General features: G+C 37.9%; 1 protein-coding gene across 4 annotated transcripts in view; it reads left to right on the top strand.

Annotated features, from left to right (window-relative positions):
- Positions 1 to 27,296, top strand: part of AKAP6 (A-kinase anchoring protein 6) — a 538,624-nt gene that overhangs the window by 108,396 nt on the left and 402,932 nt on the right. For 3 of the 4 annotated variants that reach the window (XM_012468645.3, XM_012468654.3, XM_012468658.3), the window contains exon 2: positions 20,625 to 20,982. In XM_012468645.3, the coding sequence (XP_012324068.2) occupies positions 20,659 to 20,982 (324 nt within the window). In that variant the 5' untranslated portion in view covers positions 20,625 to 20,658. Of the gene's footprint in view, positions 1 to 15,668; positions 15,777 to 20,624; positions 20,983 to 27,296 lie in introns of those variants that run through there. The other variant, XM_012468665.3, reaches the window with a different exon arrangement.

A 27,296-nucleotide genomic window follows, 5' to 3' on the forward strand; every position in this document is an offset into this window, starting at 1 on the left:
CAGGATTTCCCGCAGGTATCAACCTCCAAACATTTTTTTAAAGTACTTTGCAGAACTGGTATTATATGAGCCATGTTTCAGGAAATGATGCTCTGGATATTATTTATATTTATGTCAGAGTCATCTTAAGATACACTATTCCTGCTGGTCGTCAGAGCTCACCTTATGAAATTTTACAGGTGAGTGAATTGGTCTTTTTGTTTGCATTTGAATGGGAAACAGCTGACTCAAAATAGTTCTATTTCAGTGGATATTTTCATTTTGAACATATATGTATATAATTAACACTTTATGTCCTTATTATGTGGGCAGTGTTTATTAAGATGACACAAAGCATTGAGAAAAAATGTGAAGCCCTTTCACTTTGTAGCCAAGCTTAAAAGAGAGAATGATCAAACCTAAACTTCTGGGCAATTCAGATCTCTATTTAGTTTTGCCCTAGCGAGTAAATGACCTTGAATAACTCACCAGTCTAATGCACTCACTGAATTTAACTTGCCTTTGTTCCAAGAACTAAATTTGGATGCATGTTTCGTTTTAAGCACAAGTAATTATATTATGTATTTTTAACCCGCCAATGAGTTTTGCATAGAGCTAATGGATCTGATTACAACCCAAGAATGAAATTTTGGCTATTTTTCTCATTAAATATTTCATGGACAGAGACATAATTGGCAATAGTGATGGAAAAGAAGTAGAAGACAAGAAGAGTGGGCTAAGTCAGCACAGTTTACAAATTCTTTGGGAGATATAATGCATTACACTGGTACAGAAGTCTCTCTATAAGCCATGGATGATGTCATCCTACCATGTTATTGCAAGCAATACACATGAGTCTCCTGAGGTTTATATATATGTGCCTACACCAGTGCCTTAACTGTGCAGATACTCAATAAGTATTTGGGAATTATCTTTGTTATCTTAAGACTTTTGATAATTTTTATTTTTAGATTGTATCCTGAATTGTTTTTTAATTAAAATTAATTCATGTATCAACTTGAGACTTTATGTTAACTTTGCTGATAAGTTTTAGATCCACAGATATTTTTACCTATCCATACTTATATTGCTAACAACATTCCTATTTCCCAGTGCTTTTCTTTTCTACTTTTAAAAACTTGTGGTAAAATGCACATAACATAAAATTTATTACCTTAGCCATGTTAAAGTATGCAGCTCAATGGTATTAACTACATTCATCACCACCATTATTTTCATAACTTGTTTCATCTTATAAAACTGAAAGTATACACCATTAAACAATAATTCCCCATTTCATTCTCCCCTCAGCCCCTGGAAACCACAATTTTACTGTCTTTGACTACTCTAAGTACCTCGTATCAGTGGAAACATACAATATTTATCTTTTTATACACTGTCTTATTTAATTTAGCATAATGTCCTCAAGGTTCATCCATCTTGTAGCCTATATCAGATTTTCCTTCCTTTTTAAGGCTGAGTAATATTCTGTCATATGTATATACCAGATTTTGCTTATCTGTTTTGCCACTCATCTATTAATGGATACTTGGATTGCTTTCATTTTGTAACTATTGTGAATAATGCTGCTTATGAACATGGGGTACAAATATCTCTTTAAGACCCTATTTTCTGTCCATTTGGGTATATACCCAAAGGGGAATTGCTGGCCCATATGCGAATTGCAGTTTTAATTGTTTGAGGAACTGCCATACTGTTTTCTACAGTAGCTGTACTATTTTACATTCCTACCAACAGTGCACAAAGGTTCCAGTTTCTCCACATTCTTATCAACACTTATTTTTTTCTGTTCCTATGTTTTTGTTAGTACCCATACCAATCAGTATGAGGCAATACCTTATAGTTTTGATTTTCATTTTTTCCTTATGATTAGTGATGTTGAGCATCTTTTTATGTGCTTATTGGCCATTTGTACATCTTCTTTGGAGAAATGTTTATTTAAGTCCTTTGCCCATTTTTGAATTGGGTCTTTTGTTGTTGTTGGGTTTTAGGAGTTTTTACTATATTCTTGATATTCATCGTTTATCAGATATATGCAAATATTCTTTCCCATTCTACAGATTGTCTTTTTACTTTGTTGATATGGTCTTTTGATGCACAAAATTTTAAAACTTTCTTGAAGTCCAATTTGTCTGTTTATTCTTTTTCTTTTTTGTGATGGAATCTCTCTCTGTCACCCAGGCTAGAGTACAGTGGTATGACATTGGTTCACTGCAATCTCTGCCTCCCAGATTCAAGTGATTTTCCTGCCTCAGCCTCCTGAGTAGCTGGGATTACAGGTGCCCACCACCATGCTGAGCTAATTTTTGTATTTTTGGTAGAGATGGGGTTTCACCATGTTGGCCAGGCTGACTTGAACTCCTGACCTCAAGTGATCTGCCCACCTCAGCCTCACAAAGTGCATTTTAAAAAATTACTTCTTTTTGTCTTGTTTTGAGACAAAGTCTTGCTTTGTCGTCCAGGCTGGAGTGCAGTGGTGTGATCTTGGCTCACTGCAACTTCTGCCTCCTGAGTTCAACTGATTCTCATGCCTCAGCCTCTCCAGTAGCCAGGATTACAGTCATGTGCCACTATACCCAGCTAATTTTTTGTAGTTTTAGTAGAGATGGAGTTTGATTGTGTTTGCCTGGCTGATCTTGAACCACTGTTTTCAAATGATCTGCCTGCCTCACCGCCCAAAGTGCTGGGATTACCTTGATTACTTTTTTATTATTATTATTTATTTATTTAACTTTAGGTGCATACTATATCTGGCATTTCTCCCCATGTTCTCCCTCCCCACCCTCTCCTCCCTCCCCACTCCCCCCGCTATCTTTCCCCTATCCCCTCAACTGCCCCCAGTGTGTGATGCTCCTCTCCCTGAGTCCACGTGTTCTCATTGTTCAACACCCACCTATGAGTGAGAACATGCGGTGTTTGGCTTTCTGTTCTTGTGTCAGTTTGCTGAGGATGATGGTTTCCAGATTTTCATTACTTTTTGAATAATAAAAACAAGTATTATTTACTTCAAGTGACTGCTTCACAGTCTGAATCCAAGATGCTATTTTTTTAAATAATTTATTTATTTAACTTTAGGTGCATACTTATCTGGCATTTCTTCCCATGTTATCCCTCCCTACCCTCCCCTCCATCCCCATCCCCTCCCTCCCCATCCCCCACTGTCTCTCCCCTAAACCCCCAAACTGCTTCAGTGTGTGATGCTCCTCTCCCTGGGTCCACGTGCTCTTGTTTTTCAACACCCACCTATGAGTGAGAACATGCAGTGCCTGGCTTTCTGTTCTTGTGTCAGTTTGCTGAGAATGATGGTTTCCAGATTCATCCAAGTCCCTACAAAGGACACGAACTCATCATTTTTTGTGGCCGCGTAGTATTCCATGGTGTATATGTACCACATTTTCTTTGTCCAGTCTATCATTGATGGGCATTTGGGTTGGTTCCAAGTCTTTGCTATTGTACACAGGGCTGCAGTGAACATACGTGTGCATGTGTCTTTATAGTAGAATAATTTATAGTTCTTTGAGTATATACCCAGTAATGGGATTGCTCGGTCAAATGGAATTTCTATTTCTGATCCTTGAGAAATCGCCACACTGTCTTCCACAATGGTTGAACTATTTACACTCCCACCAACTGTATAAGAGTGTTCCTATTTCTCCACATCCTCTCCAGCACCAAGATGCTATTTTTAAAAGTTCTGTCCTCATAAAGGTAAATACTCTAAATTTTGTAGTAATCTTGCTTGAACACAGAGATCCTGTTATAAGCCTTGTTATATTTAAGTATATCTAAATCTTGTCATATTTTAACAAGGTTAAATATAAACCTTGTTAGGTGATCCCTGTGAAACGATAGGCAGATACTATTTTTGTTTTAAATATAGATTGAGAAACTCAGTTTAAAAGTACAAAGACTTCTTTGGGTTCAAGATCAGTTTTTCTCCACATATTTCTCTGTAAAATTCAGTTGAGAAGTAAATACACAAGGAAGCTGCCAGTTCTTTCTTTCATGGACTTGACATTTCTGAAGGGTGGAGGGACAAAAAATATTGACTGGCTTGTTAGCCGGAGCTCAACACGTGAGTGCTAAACAAAGTGAGATGCTCAATAAATACCTTTTATTCTGCTTAACTATAGTGTACACAAAACTATCAGGCCAGTATACTCCTCTGCCTCCTTATAAACCTATCTAAGTTTTTCTTTTAAATTTTTATATTATTTTGCACATTGACACAGAGAAAAATCATATTCTTTGAGCTGTTTTTATTTTACATTATGTTAAAAAAATTAAATACATAAATAAAACTTATAGACCTTATAGACCCCAGTTTAATTGAAGGCAATCCCAAATGCTCTTATTTAAAACTGGTCAGCTGAATTGTTAATGCAATATTCTAGATTATTCATTTTCAGGCATATGAAGTATCATTTCTTAGTAAGGAAACTCAGTCAAAGGACCCTGAGTATCCAAATCAGTGTCTAAATCATACAGAATCATTAACAATGATAAGATTAGGCCAAAGAGCACAATGAATAGAGTTATAACAAGCAGAATATGTCTGAGATTCATTTGCATTTGGCTGCAAATGACTAAGACAGACCAACAGTTGCAGTGTCATGTGATGGTTATGATTGTGAAGCATTAACTGGAAAATTATAAATAGACGATTTCTAGAGCCCATTGAAAAGGACCAATTGTTTCTGAGTGTCATGTCAATTATGAGAAACTATTGCTAACAAAAAGAAAGAATGAAAAATTAAAAAGCATAGGGACAATTACCTTCCAAACATCTGAATCACTCTTGGATGGCAGCCAACTGCTCAAATGCTGGGATGTCGAAGTCTTATCCAAGACCTACCTAAAGAGGGCAAAAAGTGAAAGGCTTAGAAATCATGACCACTCTTAGAAACTGCTGCTCCCTTCCTTCCACATCAAGGCTAGACTTTGGTTAGTGGTAAGTAATAAAAGCCAATGGCTAATGGGTCTTTGCTTTAACTTAGGCCTTAGCACTCTCATGGCAGAGGGGAGAGAGTATGGGTGGACCTATTATAATGTTCAGCATTCTGTCCCTTATATTCCTGTGACTTAGAGATACTCCTAAATTAAAAAAAAAAAATCCTGTTTCTGTCTTTGCTGAATGGACGAGTTGGCAAAGTATCTGGTAATATTTAATCTGTAACTAATTTTCTAGGGCTGATGAAGGGTCTACTAGTTTCTTTTTAGAGGCATTTAAGTCATTAGCTCTTACTCAGCAGTTCTCATTGTTGCTATTTATTTCATTGAGCAAGATAGTAAATAATTATATAAAAAGAGACAAAAATTCAATGAAGGTGAATTTGTATTGAGCTGGTTCGTTTCCCATGCTTTTATTATCTACCAGCTTAAACAGAACAAAAATATTTATAAGCATGTGCTATCTGCTTTCCACCAGAAAATATGCATTTTATGTAACTTAAATTATTTATCCATGATATGTAATTTAAATTATTTGTTCTAGGGATTATTTTTCAGAATACCAATTCATCTTGAAACAATTCATACTTTATCAGACACCCACCTTTAATTTAGATGGCTAATTAGGCTGAAATGTTTGACTGTAAGGAACTTGATGCATTTTAAGCAAAACCAATATAAAATATTTGCAATAATAGGTTCTACCTTGCTGAAATTGTTTTTTTTAAAAGCTGACATAGTAGAAGACCTTTATTATTCTTTCTGTAATAACGAATATTCAGCGGGAGGATCTCTGATCACATCAAATCTTTGGATATTAAGAGCCCTTGCTAGCTCTCATTAGTATTTTAAAACTGACATCAGAGTTTTCTAAAGAAAACTCTTTTTACATGTCTGGGAGTCTATAGTGAGTAGGAAATAATAGTGAATGGGAATAATGCTTTGGAAAATCCTGCTCTTTATGAAAGTTCATCACCCGTAAAATGCCTTCTGTTTACGAAAGAACAGCAGTGTGAGTAGTTATTTGATGTGTTCTCATGTTGCAGCATGAACAGCAAAAACAAATGTAATATTAGTTGGAAGATTTGGCTTAATGTATTATTTGATATCTCAGTCTGATTCAGTTGTCTTAAAAAATAAAAGTTATTCACTCCACAATATATCTACTCATGGGGCAAATACTGAAATAACACTTTCAGCTTGATCACTTAATCACCTGTGGTTTTCATCCTGAGATCAGGTTTATTTCATAGGAAGCAGTTCTTTCCTTCCTTCCTTCCTTTCTTTCCTTCCTTCCCTTCCCTCCCTCCCTCCCTCCCACCTTCCCTCTCTCCTTCCTTCCTTCCTTCCTTCCTTCCTTCCTTCCTTCCTTCTTTCTCTCTCTCTCTTTCTTTTGGTGTGTGTGTGTTTTCGATTTATTCATTCCTTGGCTGCAGTTCTCTTTAAGTCTCTCTCTCTTTTATTTTTTAAAATTTATTAATTATACTTTAAGTTCTGGGTACATGTGCAGAACGTGCAAGTGTGTTACATAGGTATACATGTGCCATAGTGGTTTACTGCATCCATCACCCCATCATCTATATTATGTGTTTCTCCTAATGCTATCCCTCCCCAATCCCCCAATCCCCTGCTATTCCTCCCCTAGCCCTCCACACCCCCCGACAGGCCCTGGTGTGTGATGTTCCCCTCCCTGTGTCCATGTGTTCTCATTGTAAGCAGTTCATTCTTAAAGGGATTGAATGAAGCAAATGCAACCTCATTATTGAATTGAGTCACAGCGAGCATTTTGTATTTTTAAAAATACAATGTTTTAGGAGTGGATAGGCACAATTTAGAATTTTCAACATTTCAAATTTAACATCAACTAAGTTGCACCACACCCAGTCTTATGACATTCTCTACAAAAAGAAAAAAGAAAAAAATAATAATTATTATTTTCAGAGTCAAATAGGTTTAGGAACTAATGCACTCTATCTTCCTATCCCCCGTTTGGAAATGCTCAATGTACATGAGAGTGTTAAAACCCTGTCTTGTAATTAAATTCTTTCACTTTTTAATCTAGATTTTTTTTTTAGTTTTATGTTTGTATACAAATAGTTAAGTCAAGTAGTTCTGAGGTTTCTTAACATACACAACAGTCCCCAGCCTCTCTTCTTTTCTATTTCCCATTCACCAGAGGTAACCAGTTTGTATCTTTTAGCTGATTCTTTCAGTAGCTACTTCTATCTTGAAATAATAGGATGATATGGCTACTCCCTGAGTATTATTTTTTCTTAACTTTTATCTATTTACCTCTCACTTTAAAAGCTGAGAATTTATTTAGCTCATTCTCCTACCCTGTCTCTCTCTTTCTCTTACTTTCTCATAGGTATGTACATGCACATACACACAATTCCCATCCCTCCTTCCTTTAAAATTATGTCATGATTTTGGGTTATTGTAGCATTTAGTGTTTAAATTATTAAGACTATTTAAGTGAAGTTTGTAGCTAAACCACACAGAGGAACATGATTTTTGTTCTATTTTTGAACAACCTTTTGTTTCTTTCTGGAATTTAGAATTACTGTTGTTTGCTTAGTTTTCTATGTGTTTATCTCCAGTTCAACCCCCAATTTTCTACTAGTTGGGTAAATCTTTTCTGGGTTTGTTTATTTACATCAGATTTTCTCTCAACATCATCTGTTTGAGGCAGTCTTGATGGGAACCTTCTGACCTGTTGTAGTCTGGACTGGAAGCCCTTCCTTGCCTGGTATGCAGCTGCCATTTTGGGATTTCCCTTCCTCTTCACCCTGGGGAGGTAGACCTCCTGTTGCTTAATCCTGTGACTATTTCTTTCTTGCTTTACTCCTTTGTTTTCGTAGGGCATAGCCTCTGGATTTTTTAAGAAAAGTGTGTGGGAGATTGATGTTTTTCTGGATTTTTTTTTTTTTTGGTGTCTGAAGATGCCTTTATTCTACCCTCTCATTGATTATTAGTCTATATGATTCTTGATATAAAATTTTAGGTTCGAATTATTTTTCCTTCTTATGTAAAACAAATTGTCTTCTGGCTTTCAATGTTGCTGTTGAGAAATCCAAACCAATCTGATTTATCATCCTTTGTACATGTCTCTACATCCACCCCAAAGCATACTTCGCTGGATATTCTGAGGTTTCAAATAATGTGTCTTTGGTGTGTATCTATTTTGAATAACTAGGCAGGTGTTTTAGTTCTGGAAACGCATGTCCTTAATTTTCTTGAAAGATTTCATTGATGATTCTTCCTTTCTCTTTCCTCTTGCCTTCAGGAACTCCTTTCCTCTAGATGTTGGATCTCCTGCAATGGTCACTAATTATCTTACTTTTTCTCTCTGAATTTATATCTATTTACCTTTTTACTTTGCATTGTGTGAGATTTCCTCAACTTTATTTTTAGCTATTATATTGTGGTTTTCATTTTTGCTATTATACTTGCTTTTATTTTCCCAGTGTTGTTTTTTTGTTCTACAAATATTTCTTTTGAAATATAGGATCTTTTTCTTATTTTATGGATATAATATCTTATCTCTGATTATCTTTCTTTTTTACTCAAATCATATTTTCCATGCATAGTGTGTTTCCTCCACATTGAGATTTTTGTTGCTTGCTGTGACTCTGTTATACAAATTGTAGCTTTCCCTGGATCTCTGCTAATCCTCAACTGCCTGCTGATATTTAGGAGTACAAGACTAGAAAGCTGATTGCATGCTCTGAATGTGTAGGTGGGCCTGTTGACTGAATGACACTATAGGGTAGTCTGGATGTGTCAATTTCAGTATCTTGTCTTCTTGGACTGATCAGGTCTCCTATAGAGGGAATCTCTAGTCTCTTTACTGGAGGGTAAAGGAATTGGTCCCAGTGTATGAGGAACCAAGTCAGGGAAGAGGGCTGGGGGTCTCAACATTCAGAATGTTTATATTATTTGAATTCTCCTATTTTCAGAATACTCCTCAACTGTGCCTGGCATCTGTCAGTCCAGAGACTCTGTGATTCATTCTTTCTAAGGAATAAACCTCCAGTCTTCTGTCTGAACTGGGGGAGTGGAAGCAACTACCCAGCAACACAGAGTAAAGAGAGATCTATAGTTCTAACTGATTTGTAAACATTTTAAAAATCAAGATTAATCTTCTTAACATATCATTGTCTCTTTACCTGGAGTTGGGCCAAGCTTGAGGTTAAGGGCACAGACCTCCAAGACTGACAGTTCTGCCCAAGATTTTTTGATGACACTTGCAAATTTTGGGGTCCCCAGGGCCATCCTCACTTCAGACCAGTTGGCTATAAATTTGAGAGTTCACATAGACTCTCACAGATTTGATAATACACTAGAACAACTCATTGAACTCAGGAAAGTACTGTACATATCATTACAGTTTTATTGTAGCAAAAGGATACAAATAAGAGCCAGCCACAGGAAGAAACATATAGGGAAGAATCTGGAGTAGGACAAATCTTCCAGGTCCTCAGGAATGTATTACCCTTCTGTTGTTGATATGTGACAATGCACATAGAATACTGCCAATTTGGGAAGCTTATCTAAGCTTCATTGTCAATAGTTTTTATTGGGGCTTCATTATGTAGATATGATTGATTGAATCACCACTTACATGGTTGCCCAAAGCCTCACATTTTGATCACATAGTTAGTCTTTTTGTCTGGCCATCCCGCATTCTGAGTCACCTCATTAGCATACACTTATCAGGTGTGGTCTCAGGGGCCCATCGTAAATAATACAGATATTCCTAACTTTTGGGAAATTCCAGTGGTTTAGAGGTTTCTTCCTGGGAGCTGGGGCAAAGGGCAGACTTTTCTCTGGATAAAGGTAATGCTTCCCTACACACCCCTCCACATCTACTTCCAGAGGTAACTGGGACCACCAATTTCAAAATACTTTCAGGATTCTGAAGTAAAAATCAGGTTGTTTCTTTGTTCTCTGCATTGCTGACTTAGGATTTAGTTTTTGTGAATTGGTTAAGTCATTATCATTTATTCGTCTAATTTCTAGCTTCCAAAATATTGTTTTTCTTCCTATTCTTGAGTGTTTATACTTTACAAAAAACCTTTTTGAGTAGTGTTTGTAGGGTTTCTGCAAGGAGAAAAATTAGGTTTGTATATTCAGTTGGCTGTCTTTACTCAGAAATTGCCCAGGCTTCTCCCAACTAATTTTTTTTTTTTTTTTTTTTTTTTTTTTTGAGATAGGGTTTCAGTCTGTCATCCAGGCTGGAATACAGTGGTGAGATCACAGTTTGTTGCAGTCTTGACCTCCTGGGATCAAGTGATCCTCCTGCCTCAGCCTCCCTGGTAGCTGGGACTACAGGTGCATACCACCATGGCTGGCTAAGTTTTTGTATTTTTTTGTGGTGATGGGGTTTTATTATGTTTCCCAGACTCGTCTTGAACTCCTGGGCTTAATCGATCTCCCACCTCCATCTTCTGAAGTGCTGGGATTACAGGCATGAGCCAGTGCGCCTGGCCCCAACTTACTTTTATTAGCAACTTTTTTGTAGGATACCTATTAACACCTGGTAAATGCTAAATTAGCAAATACTTCTGTATTGCTGAATTAATACAAGTAACTAATTCAGACTTCAGAATCTTTCAAGATGACCTGGGCTTAATCGATCATTTCCTTCAGGGCTCATTTCCTTCCTACTTTACATATTGAGGTCACAAAAATATAGATAGCTTCTAATAACTTGTTGACTGGGCATAAGAATGTGGGGCTAAAGAGGGATATTTTATCTTCAATCTTGCCTATTTTTACAATGTTTGAACTAATATATATATTCCTTTTTAATTAAAAATAATTTTAGAACAAGAAAGAAAGTAAAAACATTGCATGAAATGATCCTTAAAATTTTTCCACTTCAAATCTATAATGCTAAGATTGTGAGTAGGGATAATGGGGAACTAAAAATGGAGAATTCTTTTTATATTTAATGGAGTAGGTAGGACAGAGCACAGAACTCTTTTAATCATTCTAATTCAAAAGTCAGGCTTGTATTCATTCTCTCTCTCTATTTTCCTTTTCTGGCTAGAAAGAGGTTTTTAAGGTTGCATTTTGTTAATGAAGTCTTTTCTTGGAAAAGAGGATATTGATTCTCTCATAATGCTGATTTCTTACTTCATTTTCTTGGTAAATAAGAGTGCATGTATTGACTTTCCTGTACCATTCTAGGATACAACTGTAATTGAATTATTCTTTTTTGAAAATCTTTTTAGAATTCTTGCTCTCTGCAAGATTCATTCCAACCTCCATAACGTGGCATTCCATCCCACTTATAATATGGCAGCAACTTAGCTTGTAGCTTATTATGTTTCTGGGCCCCATCAGGTTTCCTGTTCACTTCAACACTCAATTATTTGCTGAATCTTCCAGCTTCTTGGTGTTGAAGTATCTTTGTCTATGCAGTTTCCTCAGCCTAGAATTCCTTCACCTCCCTTCTATCTCTGCCTATTTAAATCATACCCTTTTTAAAAATTTTGTTTTGTTTATTTTTAACTTTTATTTTAAGTTCAGGGATACAAGTGCAGGTTTGTTATATAAGAAAACGTGTCTTTGGGGTTTGTAGTACCGATTATTTCATCAGCCATATATTAAGCTTAGTATCCATTAGTTATTTTTCCTGATCCTCTCCCTTCTCTTACTCTCCACCCTCCAAAAGACCCCAGTGTGTATTATTCTCCTTTATGTATCTATGTGTTCACATCGTTTAGCTCCCACTTACGAGTGAGAAGATGTAGTGTTTGGTTTTCTGTTCATGTGTTAGCTTGCTAAGGATAATGACCTCCAGCTCCATACATGTCCCTGTAAAGGACATGATCTCATTCTTTTCTCTGGCTGCATAATATTCCATGATGTACATGTACCACATTTTCTTTATCCAGTCTATCATTGACGGGCATTTAGCTTGATTCCATGTCTTTGCTATTGTGAATAGTGCTGCAATGAACATATACATGTGTCTTTATAATAGAATGAATTGTATTCTTTTGGGTATGGGATTGCTGGGTCAAATAGTATTTCCATCATTAGGTCTTTGAGGAATTACCACACTGACTTCCACAATGGCTGAACTAATTTACCACCAACAGTATATAAGCATTCCTTTTTCTCAACTACCTTGCCAGCATCTGTTATTTTTTTGACCTTTTAGTATCCATTCTGACTGGTGTTAAATAGTATCTCATTGTGGTTTTGATTTGCATTTCTCTAATGATCAGTGATGTTGAGCTTTTTTTCATATGATTGTTGGCCACATGTATGCCTTCTTTTGAAAAGTATCTGTTCATTGGCTGGCTGCGGTGGCTCATGCCTGTAATTCCAGCACCTTGGGAAGTTAAGGTGGGCCGATAGCTAGGAATTTGAGACCAGCCTGGGTAACATGGTGATACCCCATCTCTACAAAAAAACACAAAAAGTAGCCAGATGTGGTGGCATGCGCCTGTGGTCATAGCTACTTGGGAGGCTGAGGTGGAAGGATCACCTGAACCCAGGAGTAAGAGATGCAGTGAACCAAGATTGTGTCACTGCATTCCAGCCAAGTTAACAGAGTGAGACCCTGTTTCAAAAAAAAAAGAAAGAAAGAAAGAAAGAAAAAGAAAAAAAAAAAGTAAGAAAAGTAGCTGTTCATATCCTTTTCCCATTTTTTTATGGGGTTGTTTTTCTGTTGTAAATTTATTTAAGTTTCTTATAGATGCTGGATATTAGACCTTAGTTAGATGCATAATTTGCATACATTTTATCTGTAGGCTATTGATAGTTTCTTTTGCTGTGCAGATGTTCTTTAGTTTAATTTGATCTCATTTGTCAATTTTTGCTTTTGTTGAGATTGCTTCTGGTGTCTTCATCATGAAATCTTTGCCTGTGCCTATGTCCTGAATAGTATTGCCTAGATTGTCTCCAGTGTTTTTAGAGTTTTAGGTTTTACATATAAGTCTTTAATTCATCTTGAGTCAATTTTTGAATATTAGGAAGTGTTAGGAAGGGTCCAGTTTCGATCTTCTGCATATGGCCATCCAGTTATCCCAGCACCATTTACTGAGTAGGGAATCTCAGGCCCATTTTTATAAGCCCATCTGAAATATTACCTTCTCTAGAAAGGGTTCCCACTTACCTTTCCTCCACTCAGGATTAATGATACTCCTGGGGCCTTACTGGAGTTTTGTTCGTATTTGCCCTCCATATATTTGACCATAGCCTGCTGGTGCAGTAGGTATGAGTATGTGTGGGGGTTGGGGGAAGGGGAGACATGAGAGAGATTGTTTCTATAAAGTTATAATGTCCTTGAGAGTGAATATGATGAGTCATATATACATAGAATGCCTTTGAATGCTCACTAGTGTTCACTGCATCCAGGTCCACATACTGATGACCATGGATGACACTGCAGCTGCCTGCCTGAAGCAGCCAAATGAATCTCTGTGTGATAGGAACTGACTGCTATGGGGGAGGAAAGAAAGCACAGGGAGGCGTAATGAGTATCTGAGTCAGTCTGGGTATCCCTGTCACAGGAAGATCTGAATAATTGGGGAGAGGGGTAGGAGGAAGGTTTGAAGGGAGAAGATGATTGATTAAGTGTATTATGGTTGACAGAAGACTGTGCTCTAGGCAAAGGAGTTAGCGGGTATTTGAGGGAAGACCCAGGAGATGGTCTCTAAGTGATTAGTAGAATGTAATCACCCGTCTGCCCTGCTGAGGGGCACAGCTGTACAAAAGGAATTATTCAAGGGGGAAAAAGAGAGAAACACCAATGATAACGCCAAGAAGATCTTTTAAATTATGGAAATCTGTTTGGGCTCCCCTACTGACAGGCTGTTTCCCCCCCGGGGCACTTGCAGTCCTTCTCCTCACTGATATCCACTTGTAGACCGGCCTGTTATTGCAGGAGGATTAGAAAGTGAGATTACTCTGGAGCTACTGCAGTGATCTCACTAAACAGTGTTACTCTATGTGAGTGCTGGAGGGCATTGGGGTTGGCAGGGAAAGAGAGCAAAGGAGAAGAAGGCATCAGGCAGCAATTATGGACATTTTCTTAGGCGCATCTTACAGAAGCCACTTTAACTTTTTCCCTAAGTACAAATTTAACTTAATACTTGGCAGCAACTCTTTGCCTCTTCTATTTAAGAGCTTAAAGCTATTTAAAGTTTCCCAGCTCTGGACCCAACAAGAGGCCTGGGAGGTAGACAGGCAGCAAGATTTAAAACTCAGTGATGAATTAGATCCTCATTCATCTTCTTAGGCAGTGGCATTTAATTAACCAATTTATTAAACTTGTTTTTGTGTTTTATGTACAGAGCCCCGTTTTGGTATCCTGGAATCAGATACAGGGCACACCTCTCGAGTTTCTTTGTTTTTCCTTAATGCAATCAAATTATAAGAGCCAACCTTAGAAAAAAATTGAAACAGGCCAGAGAGTTTTTTTCTTTCTAAATTCAGTGTCTTTATGAATAGGTTCTATGAAGAGTGGTTATAAGAATATAAGAGAAGAAATGTAGGAGGAGAAAAAGGAAACTTATGTAATGCTTAATATAATTTTTCTACTTCTGTAATAAGTGCTACATAGCAAGCACATCTGTTAATCTGACTAGAATTATTCTTTAATCACTGGCTTATGTTTTAAGGAGTAAGCAAGGCACAGAAAGACTGAGAATAAGAATTTAGGCTTAGGGTTGATAAGATGAAAAGACTGCCTCTCAAACTGTACTCATGATAATGCTCTTACATGGAAAAAACAGTTTCTTGATGAGGCAGAGCAGGAATCTATTTGGCTGAAGTTGGCTTTGTCAGCTGGTCATGTTAACACAGTACTACTGATTTATCCTGCTTTAAGATTGCTTGGTTTTTTGAGAGTATAGTCTTGATTCTTCTGAACCATGACTGGAAGTTCTCTGTCTACCCAAACACTCTTTTCCACAGTGATCCTTGTTTTGGCAACTGTTTCCTTTTTCTCAGCACACTCATCACTGCTTGTTTGCAAAAGGTTTGCCTATAACTGCACAATCCTGGAGCTTATACATTAGCTTCCAAATAGGGACTGCATAGCAGCCCTCTCTGAGCAAGAGATTTAGGCCACTAAAGGAGTATGAAGCTGGTGCTCTACTGGCACCAGTGTCCTGCCAGCATGGTGCAGCCCCGACACTGGCCTTTGTATTGTTTGGCCACAAGAAGATAAACAGCAGGAGAGAGGAGGAGCCAGATGATTAATCCTGAAGGACCATTAGGGACAAAAGCATTTACAGTGAGTATAGTCGGCAAGATACCCGGCTTTTCTGTTCTTTTATTTAAGAGAGAAAATTGTCAAAGAAAGGAGAGAGAGGTGGGAAGCTTTGATGGCGATGTAGCTGAAGTTTTGTCTCCTGATTTGGTCAAATCAACTTTTCTGATTTAAATATGTCTGTTTATTCAAGTCAAATGGATTCTGCTAACATTAGTCTCCAACCCAAACTTGTGGACACAAGATCACAGAAACAGTCCTTGTTAGTAAGCCATCCATGGAATGTTTCTATAGGATGACAGAGTAAGGTAGAAAAACCCTTTTATAATTTTTTAAAAATGCCTTAAAATCATTACTGCTTTCAGCTATTGCACTTTAATTGTTGCCTCTTCTTTGAATTTGTGTAAAGGAAAGGATTTGATGGATGTTATTTTTAACAGCAGCTGGGATAAAGGTGGTATTATCGCTAATGCTGGAAAGGTGACTGCAAACAAGCATTTGACATAGGGGGAGGGAGATGAGAGGTCACTGAGTTCCAGAAAGCTGGCCGATCACTCCTTTCACACCATCTTGGAGCCAGATTTGTAACTCGGTGGGTACCTGTGTGCACTTGGTCAATTTTTTTTTATTTCACCATCAGAAGTTGTAGTCTAAGCTTTTAAAAAAATGTCACTGTGACTAGAAAGGAATATTATTACAAGATGACTTATAAAAAAGAATTCAAAACTTATATTATTTAGAAATAAAGACTTGTGCTCAATTTCTTGCTTTCTGTTTGCATTCAAATGGAGTAATTAGTTTAATAGGAAAGAAACTTGAATAGTCCTGATAAGGGCAGGAAGAATATTCACAAAGACTGTTACTATAGGTTTCCACATTGGAAGCATTTTTTAAAATTATAATTTATCTTTAAAATCAGATATGATTTTGTTAAAATCAGAAATAAAGTATGACTATCCATGTATGCTACATTTAAATGCGAATTACTATAATTGAAAAATGTTTGTAGTAATTGCTTTTCATGAAAATGGGCAATTAATCCATTTTATGCTACTACCCAGGCTTGCTGTTCTTAATGACACATGTAGCATTCCTTTCCTAGTGGCAAAGGTATATGCGAGGGAAACTAAATAGAAGTTGAAATGAAACTTGAGTAAAGCATGCTTTGCTTTATTTTTATGAGTTATAGAAATTCTCTTGTGTATAGTCTGATCAGTTAAATGTGGAAACATCACATCCAGGTTGAAGTTTTATAGTTACAGAAAAATTTTGCTTTGCTAGCTTGAATGCAAGATTTCTTTGTACTTTGCTAATGTAGGATGCACACCCTCTCCTCTCCATGCTTTTATTTCATATTTTTATTTTTATTCTGGTTTGTCTTCTACATATATAACTATATCTGTTTTGTCAGTCTTAGTGGCAAATTTCTAGAGGGGAGAATCTCCCATGTTTGTTTCTCTGGGAAGAATTAACAACAGAAAATATGTAAATAATGACTTACAAAATGCTTTTTTCATAATCATAATTTATTCCTTTTCATTAAGTAGGACACATTTATCAATAATGCTTGCATGCTTGGATAAAATAGAGAACCATCATTTAGTAGCTCACAGCTCTCAGGATAGGCAGGAAGCTTCTAAGAGCTTTGAAATCTCTGGATAAATTATCTTAGGCAGTCACAAATTCTTAGGGCAAATGGGATCTTACTGACTATCTAGTTCAATTTATCATTTTACAGATGAAGAAACTGAGGCCAAGAAATGTGTGGAGTGTTTTGCCCCAAATCATATAAAACTGCAGTGTGCTTAGTGCACAGACTGATAGTATATATGGAAATGTTGCAGGTTGGGGCAAAAACTGCATTGAGCTAATTCTTTGGTGTGTTTTTTAGTTTACAGTAGGATGTGTATTCCAAAGAAGGCCCTGCCTTGATTTAGGAGTTTCAGAGAAAACACAGTTACTAAGCACTGTTTTTCAGTTGTGCAGGTCTTGTGGACAGGGTTTTGTGGGTGAGTATGTATGTGTGAGTGTAGCTTAAACAGTTAATTGTATAATGGCCTGGCTCAGCATTCAGTTTTCTTGTTTCAATGACTCTAGTTTCCTAGAAGAGGGAACCACTGTGACACCAGTATCTTCATTGTAACCCTTTCCATATTCTTGAACTAGAAATCTTATTAACCTTTATGTATCAGATTCCTTCTCTGGGATTGTGCTTCTAAACTTACCCTCAGAGGACAGTGAGTTTTGGGGAAATTGGCATCAGTCTGTCTGAGGCTGTGGTATGGCTTATGAAGAAGTGGTATGGTAGCCCACTCTTCCTGGAGTTTTATCCCTGTCAGTGAAATTTTGTTATCTTCTAAATTTTTTTAATAGCCAGGTTTAGTATTATTGTTACTTTTAAAACTGAATACAAGTATGATTAAAAATGTGGTGTGTCTGCCTTATATTCATGGGAGAGAAAAATGTGTGGGGTATGGATTTCTGTCTTTTGTAGTCAGGTGGAGAAAGCTGTTGAATTGAAATCTGAAGTCATTCTCTAAGACAGTTATCAAAGTGATAAACCTACTTTATGACATATATTTTGCTTTTTGCAAGTAAAAAAATTTTTTAAAATTTATTTTACAAATTTTAAAAAATTTATCTGTAATTCTCCTCATCATTTAACTCAAATGTTAGATGCTCAAGAAATTAGGGAAAGGGATTATGGTGCAGTATTGGAAAGATTCTGAAAAAATATGTCATAGGAGTAATTTAGTCTTCAGGCTTTTGTCAACTCAACAAGCCTTTTTTATTTCCACTCCTCATTCCTGTATGAAAAGATAGATGTTTCTAGCCAAATTGGAAGCATTTATAAAAGTTTCCCCTCTATTTTGGTATGTAAAAATAATTTCGCTTTTTTGCTGAATATTCATTACTCTACAAATATGAGCTACTTTTAGACAATCACATTTAATTTCCGATCTTTTGGTCAGTCATCTTTCATCTTTGGGGGAATAATGGTATAAACTACCTTGAATATGTAGAACCAGAAAAAAAATTATAAAAGAAAAAGAAATTCATTACGTTGAGTAGAAGAAGCTGCTCCTGAGACTAAAAATAGTGCTTATTCAGGCAAGGACTTCATGACTAAAACACCAAAAGCAATGGTAACAAAAGCCAAAACAGACAAATGGGATCTAATTAAACTTAAGAGTTTCTGCACAGCAAAAGAAACAATCATTAGAGTAAACCGGCAACCAACAGAAGGGGAAAAAATTTTTGCAATCTACCCATCAGACAAAGGGCTAATATCCAGAATCTACAAAGAACTAAAGCAGATTTACAAGAAAACTAACAAACAAACCCATTCAAAAGTGGGCAAAGGATATGAACAGACACTTCTCAAAAGAAGACATATATGAGGCCAACAAACATATGAAAAAATGCTCATCATCAAGGGTCATTAGAGAAATGCAAATCAAAACCACATTGAGATACCACCTCATGCCAGTTAGAATGGCAATCATTAAAAATCTGCAGACAACAGATGCTGGAGAGGTTGTGGAGAAAAAGGAACACTTTTACACTGTTGGTGGGAGTGTAAACTAGTTCAACCATTGTGGAAGACAGTGTGGCACTTCCTCAAGGTTCTAGAAATAGAAATTCCATTTGACCCAGCAATCCCATTACCGGGCAGATACCCAAAGGATTATAAATCATTCTATTATAAAGATGCATGCACAAGTATGTTCATAGCAGCACTGTTTACAATAGCAAAGACCTGGAACCAACCCAAATGCCCACAGATGATAGACTGAACAAGGAAAATGTGGCACATATACACCGTGGAATACTATGCAGCCATAAAAAAACGAAGAGTTCCTGTCCTTTGTAGAGACATGGATGAATCTAGAGACCATCATTCTCAGCAAACTGACACAAGAACAGAAAGCCAAACACTGCATGTTTTCACTCATAGGCAGGTGATGAACAATGAGAACACTTGGGCACAGGGAAGGGAACAACACTCACAGGGCTAGGTGGAGGAGGGGAGGAGAGGGGAGGGACAGCTAGGGGGTCGGGGAAGATGGGGAGGGATAACACTGGGAGAAATGCCTGATGTAGGTGATGGGGGGTGGGGATGGGGGGGATGGAGACAGCAAACCACCATGGCATGTATGTACCTATGCAACAATCCTACAGGATGCAGGATGTGCACAAGATGTACCCCAGAGCCCAAATACAATAAAAAAAATTTTGTAAAAGTCTAAAAAAATAAAAATAGTGCTTATTTATTTTAAAGTATAAGAGGCTAAAAGTTGTTATTTTATACTAGATTGGTTCCAGAAGAAAGAGAAATTTAATAGCTGGATAATTAAACTAATATAATTTATCATAAAAAGCAACCTTATTTTATAATGAATTGTACTTATGTTATTTTAACATATTTGTAATATTTTACTGTTTATGTATTTCAATTTGTTACCCTTAAAATTCCAGAAGCCTCTAAAAATTCCATATAACCATTAATATTTATTAATATAATTTAGATTGAGAGTTAATTAGATCTATTCAGTACAAGCCATGATTTATACTTTCTAGGAGAGTAAAGATTTGGGATTGTCACAGGTTATTATTTAACTAACACATCTCTTGAATTCAGCTCAGGGTTTTTTGTAATTAGAACATCTTCCCTCTGTTGTAGCTATCCCATGTATTGAATATGTTGGTATTATAGTCAAAATGATGTTTGGATACTTATAATAGAAAAGCCCAATATAATCCTAGCTTGAACAAGATAAAAGTTTGGATTTTCTCTCACATAAAAGAAGTCCAGGGCAGCAATCAGACCTGGGGCAGTAGCTCCTTGTTATCATGTGGGTTCGATATTTCTACCCCCATGTACCACCATCCTCTACCCATCATACTCAAAGGCCTTTCTGGGTCTGAGTTACTAGCTGCTAGCTATCAAGTTCACATTACAGGCTGGAAGAAGGGGAAGAAAGTAGAAGGGCATAAAGGGGGGCCCTTCCTAATTGAGTCAGCTTCCTGTGAGCAGCTCTCCCAGAATCTCAACACAGCAATTCCACTTATATATCATTGGCCAGAATATGGCTACACATAGCTGCAAAGGAGATAGGGAATGTAGTTTTAAGTTCTGGTCAGGAACATGAATAGCTAACAACCAGGATTTTGTTACTAAGAAATGTATGAAGAATAGATGGGGGTGGTGAGGGGAGAGTAGTCAATATCACAATGGTTTTGTGTTCATGTTACTTCCTGGCTTTTGGGACTACCATGCAGAAAATCAAAACACCTCCTTCTGTTTTTATTATGAGCTATGGTTTCTTAATTTAGAAATCTGGCTTAATTTAGAAATCCTGTTTCTTCTGTGAAGTATCATTTCTTTATTTGGCAATCTTGACTGACTCTTGCTTTCTTCATTCCTCTTGCCTTTCAGCTGTTTTGGAAAGAAGTAAGGTTTAGACTTCTCCATGTTAACCATGAGTGTGACACTTTCCCCACTGAGGTCACAGGACCTGGATCCCATGACTACTGATGCTTCACCCATGGCCATCAACATGACACCCACTGTGGAGCAGGGTGAGGGAGAAGAGGCAATGAAGGACATGGACTCTGACCAGCAGTATGAAAAGCCACCCCCACTACACACAGGGGCTGACTGGAAGATTGTCCTCCACTTACCTGAAATTGAGACCTGGCTCCGGATGACCTCAGAGAGGGTCCGAGACCTAACTTATTCAGTCCAGCAGGATTCAGACAGCAAGCATGTGGATGCTCATCTAGTTCAACTAAAGGTAAGGCAAAGTCTGTGATACTCTCCGGATAGAAGTTTTCAAAAGGCTGTGGCAACTACAACTGAGTTCTGTAATTTCCAATGAGGAATTGTTCAGGAAGAAAAGTACAGTAACAGGTTTCAAACCATTATCTTTATAGGTAAATACGGAAAGAAATAATTCTTTTCTGATTTTACTTCATGTGCTGATTATCTAGAATACAAACTGGCCCTTGGTGATAGTACAGAGAAATGGGGAAAGGGAGGGGCATTTTGTGCATATCAAAATAAGTTATAAAGAATAAAAATATTTAAAAACTCTTACAAAGGGTTTGATAAAAGATTCTCATAGGTAAAATATCAAACTCAGCAGTGATTGTATTTGTATATGACTATTATCTTCTGTTAAAGCTTATGCTGCCTTTGTGGAAAACAATGAATGCTGGCAGAGTGGGGAAGGGCAATGTTCTCCTTTTAGAATGAGTTGTTTCATCCAGGCTCAATGCATCATGTAGAACAAAGGTGATTTTATAACAACTCATCGAAAGTTCAGACATTAAAAAAAATGTCTGTGGCCTTTGAAGCCCTTTAAAAGCCTGACTGTTGGCAATAATGAAATGGAGGTGCCAGTAAAGAGTGTTATTAATAGAGTTTTTGGCCTAGGGACCTCAGGATAAGGTGAACCTTGCCCTGCCATAGTCAATCCTCTCTCCCAGGTCCTTGAGGAAATACATACTCAGGTCAGTTACCTGCAGAGCAAGACAAGTTTATAACCAATCAGGGCACTGGCCACAAACCCCGTGGTAAATTTCTAGTCGATTAGAAATGATACTAAGGAAACTTCCTTTACCTAAACTGATTCGTCCTAAATAATTTGAAATGAAAGGTCAAACATTCTTGGATCTTAACACTTAAGTGATTTATAGGATGCAGCCATCAGCCTGAGTGGGAAAGATGGGCACTTAAAACGAAGCATTGATCCTAGAGCAGAGCAGATTCAGCCTTCTCTCGCTGATTCAGCAGATCCTGAGCCCAGCTGCTCCATTACAGAAACTGTTCAAGTGTGTGGGGTTGGGGGAGAGAACAAAAGAGCCAAAATCTTAAAGGTGACTGGGCTTCTCCCAGGCTGATCAGGCCTGGTGTCTCTTGTCTACAGGTTATTGTGAAAAAAAGTAGAAAAAGGTAACAGAGAGATGACTAGGAGTTAGCGTCAACAGAATGCAAACCCCAGCCATTCTGCTGTGGCAGCATGGAGTGATTTGACTGTCTGTGAAACATGGTTTGTATAATCAGAATAGCAGCTCTCCAACTCCTTGAGGTTAGAGTGAAATGGAAATCTGGAGGCTCTTCTTTGCCCCCTTACCTTCTCTGTCCCCTCTCAGGCTATACGTACATGTGGCTCCCATAAGTAAATATAGGGTTAGGCTTGTAAGGAAAGTCTACTGCTCTCTAGAATCTTTCAGACTTAACACAGAAAAGGTGGTGAACAATAAAGGAGAATGGGGACAAAATGGAAATATCTTTAGAAGTCTCAGATAAAAAAAAAAAAAAAAAAAAAAGTGTTGTTAAGGGCTATTAAAAACATTAATAGGTCAATTAACTTTAATTACATTAATAATTTGGAACTGAAAATTTAAATTTTAGTTCCAAATAAGAATATAAAGTTTTTGTACAATTAACATAGGGTTATATTTAGTGTTTGAGAAACCAGCTCTAGGGTTATTTGTCTTTTTCTCATTGGAACTGCCTATCACCTTCTTACCTTGGTCAAAAGATATTTCACACCCACGCCATCAGCTCCATCCCTTAGTATAGTCTGTCTCCTCTGCCGAGAAAGGAGCCCCAGGAGGGCATGAAGTCAACACAGTAATCACATAGTAGTTACACAATTAATAACTATTAAGAGGATAAATATAAATTGTCCTATGTTCTTTTTATTCTAGGAAGTCTATCGTGACTTTTTTGGGGGCTAATTTCATTAGGTTACTTAACCAATAGAGCCCTTCCACATTGAGTATAAAGTCAGGGAGCTCTGGTTACTGCATGTGGCCTCAAAAAAGGTCTACACAGGTATTCCATTCTGTCCCTTAATCTGCTTAGTTAAGTTTCTCTTTTATTTGTGTAATATTTCTTTATTCCACCAAATAAGCACTGTCATGCATTTTTTCAAAAATATTTTGAATAAATGTCACTTTTCTTGATTTCCACGTTGATCCATAAGAATAAAGGGGAACTTGGGCACAGAGTTTCATTGTTTTTAGAAACACAACAAAACAACCTGTAGAAGCAGCTCTCAGTGGAGGCCGTTGGCAACGCAGACAAAGGGCATCTTAGCTTGGCTCTCACTATCTTGATAAGTTACTCAATTTATTCAATTACAGTGAAAAATAACCATGTCAAGGATGGGAATGCCCATGGATTTGAAGATCATCTAGGCACAGATAATTTTCTAATTTTACAAGTTATACGTTCATCTCAGTGTTTTCCCAGGAGCCCCAGCTGCCTAACTTGCATATCCACTTGTGTCTCTAGTGGGCATCTCAAGCCCATCAAACAGCTGTTAATCCTCTCCCAATCTTACCAGTTTCAGTAAATGTCACCACTCTGCTAAGCCAAAGCATGACTCTCTACCCCACATACATGTCTATCAACAAGTCCTGGGAATCCGTCTCCAAAATATGCCCTAAATTTAAAACTCTTCTCTCCAGAATTACCGCTGCCATCCTACTCAAGTCACATCACTGCTTGCCTAGGTTACTTTTAGAACTTTCTAACTAATCTTGCTGCTTCATTTACCTTTAGCCCTGCAGTTTATTCTCCACCCAGTAGCCAATGGGATCTTTTAAATATGTAAACTAGCATGGTGGCTCAAGACTATAATCCTGGCACTTTGGGAGGCTGAGGTGGGTGGATTACTTGAGCCAGGAATTTGAGGCCAGCCTGGGCAGCATGGTGAAGCCTCCTCTCTACTAAAGTAAAAAAATTAGTGGGCATAATGGCATGCACCTGTAATCCCAGCTTCTCGGGAGGCTGAGGTGAGAGAATTACCTGAGCCTGGGAAGTTAAGGCTGCTCATGTTCCACTGCACTATAGCCTGGGTGACAAAGTGAGACTCTGTCTCAAAAAATAAAAAATATGTAAATGAGGTCATGTCACTTCCTTGCTTCCTATTGGACTTACAATAAAACTCAAAGGTTTTTCCTGTGACTCTGTTCTTTGCTGCTTCTCTGGTCCTGGCTTCTGTACTTTTGTCCTTGTTCATAAAGCTCCAGGTTCACTGTAAGTTTCAAAGAAATGTTGGGTTTGCTCTCGTCTGACAGCTTTTCCTGTTCCCTCTGCAGAGAAACTCTCTTTCCCCATTGTTACATGGCAGATTCTGGATCCTCACCAAGCTATCAGCTAGAGGCACAGTCATGTTTAACATCTGGAGGTGCAAGCCTGGGAGAGGTTTGGGCAGGGATTGGCAGTGAGGAAGTAGGGCCTGTGCTGTGCATGATGAAGGGCTAGCACAGAAAAAGAAGCTACCCATTGCCTAACTTGTCTACACACTTCATACTCCCTTTCACATTGCTGGTTCTAAGTCTTTTCATCATGCTCTTCTCTACCATCATGTCAATACATAACCTTTTAAAAAACGTAGTTGGAAAATACTTTGGAAAATGCTCAGGGTAGGCTCTGTCTCTGCTCTTGTATTAAATGTCACTTTTTCAAATAAGCTATTCCTGATCCCTCTTCTTAAAACGCCTACCACCCAGCCATCATCTAGTCCATTACCTAGCTTTATTATTATTATTATCATTATTAGTATTTGAGCAGGGTCTTACTCTGTCGCCCAGACTGGAGTGCAGTGGTGCAATCTGGGCTCACCGCAATCTGACTCACAAGCTCAAGACATCCTCCTGCCTCAGTCTCCCAGGTAGCTGGGACTAAAAGTGCATGCCACCATGCCCAGCTAATGTTTGTATTTTGTGTGATAGAGATGGGATGTCACGATGTTGCCCAGGCTGGTCTTGAAGATCTTGACTCAAGTGATCTTCCAGCCTCTGCCTCCCAAAGTGCTGGGATTACAGGTGTGAGCCACTGTGTCTGGCCTTTATTATTTTTTTAATGGTTCTTATTACTAGATGTGGTTATTTATTTATTTGCTTGTTTGTGTTTTCCCTAAGGACCTGAAATGTTGAATTTTCCACTGTATGTCTGTTGTCTAGGACAGGGTCAGGCACTTAGAGAAGACTCAGTTCACATCTGTGGTTGTATAGGTGAGTCCGAGCCTATGTGATCAGTGCCTTCTTTCCCCACATAAGGAAGGCTGCTCAGTGAGGACTGAATTAGGACAAAGGGATTGGATGAATCAAAGCCTAATATATTTGGGGCATTGCTCTCCCATTAGAAAGGGTCTGTGAGTGGTTCAGAAGTCTGGGAGATCTTGCCTAGGGAGTCTGCCCAGGAAAATCTATTCTTCTTCTGTAGATGGTTGTGCCTGGCCCCTCTCACATCCCCTTTTTTGTTGTACTCCTTCTTTGGTAATGCTTTTGGTTAATAAGCATACTCTCAGGTCTTCTAAACCCAGAGCCACTCTTTTACTTTAAAAGTGATTTTATCTTCTGGTCATTGTGTTGATCCTCAAGTTTATTTCCCAGAGGCCACTCTTATCTCCCTTATTTCCAAGTTCTTAGGGGAAATTTTACCTCCAGAATGACCTACAGACAACTGTTATAAAGTTCCCACCAGCGAATGATTGTTCTTGAGAGTTAATAAAAACAGATTAAAAATTGGAAACAATGAAATATACTATACTGAGTATTTTTTTCCATTATTTTTATAACTGAAAATGCAACCTACATATTTTGCTTCTTAGCTTCCAAATATCCTTCAGTAAGAAGTATGAGAACCCTGCTGAACCAAATTTAGAATCTCTCCCCCTTCTTTGGATTCAGAAGCTGTGCTGTACAGGAAAACCAGATAAAGAACCTTAAAAGGTTTCGATTTTAACTGAGACCTCTGGTTTGGTTGAATGTATCTGGGTGCTAAAGAGGCAAAGTAGGTATCTCTGCTTCCTGATTAACAGTGTTCTTAGGAAGAATATTATTTGTTTTACTGGAAATGTGATAGCAGGAAAGAGGTAAGATGTAGACTAGCTAGCACAGGCTAAATCATGTGGCTGGATAACAGACAGAAGTCTTGAAGTGACTTTCTGGAATCAGCTTGCCCAAAACCTACATTAGATTGGTTCTATTCTAAGCCACCTCCATGTGAGATTTGGGTCTATACCTTTGATTTTGACATGATTCTCAAAGTTAGAGTAGTCAACAGAGACTCTGTTTACAAGATGTTCTGACTGGACTGTACCTAGACTGAGATGCCTCTGACATCTGAATGCACATACCCAGTGATCACATGGGGTCTGGAGGGCATACTGGGAAAAAGGATTGAATCTTCTCCACAACTGGGATTTGGCACATCAGATGGACCTGATGGACTGAAGATGATGGAAGTCCAAGGATGATGGGGCTCCTGGGAGAGGATTCTCTGTTATCATGGGGCAAGGAGTCTGCCCTAGTGTGAGGGGAGGAAAGGGGATGGTGAGTTGTGGTACAGTATGTTCCTAGCCCTGGAACCTGGGCTGGCATCAGGACAGCGTGGATAGCTAATGAGGGGAAAGTGCTATGGATGTGACTTGGAGGACCTCCCCAGTGGCTGAAGCCTTATTCAGCAGGTACAAAAGGAAAGATTATTCTTTCTCCCACTGCTGGAACATAACTAGTAAGCTCTGCCTAAGATGGCAGTGGTGCCACCAAGGTGACAATGGTGGAGTCTAGGCTCCATAGTTGTGACAGTGAGCAACAACCAGGGTTGATTCATGTGCATATCTAAACACACCCTTGTATTCTCATAAATTCTTGATAGGGGAATTAACTCTGAGCGGAACTAAACTTCTGACATTAAAAGTTACTGGCTTGGAGGATTCTGATCTTAATGTTAACTTGGCTGTGTGTTAAAGCCTGAAGCATTCAATTTATACCATCTTTGAGTGGTTTCCAGTACATCTTAAATATAATAAGCCCTGGTTTAAGATTGAAGGCAAAATATCTTTTTTTTCTGGAAAGAGAGTCATTTTCCTTTTTGTCCTTTAGACTACTGTTTTTCAACAAATAGGTCTTAACCCATTTAGCAGGTTGTGAAATCAATTTAGTAAATTAAAAAGCTAAACAATGAATTAGAATAGGATTACATGAATAATGATAAGTGCTATGTTGTACAACTTGGTTTAATTAAAACTAAGTTCTTGGTCATGGTGTAAAAATGTATTTCTTTGTGTCAAGGCCAGAACAGTTT

Source organism: Aotus nancymaae, unplaced genomic scaffold (genome assembly GCF_030222135.1).
Source record: "Aotus nancymaae isolate 86718 unplaced genomic scaffold, 86718_ANA_hifiasm-v0.15.2.pri h1tg000062l, whole genome shotgun sequence".
Classification (NCBI taxonomy): Eukaryota; Metazoa; Chordata; class Mammalia; order Primates; family Aotidae; genus Aotus; species Aotus nancymaae.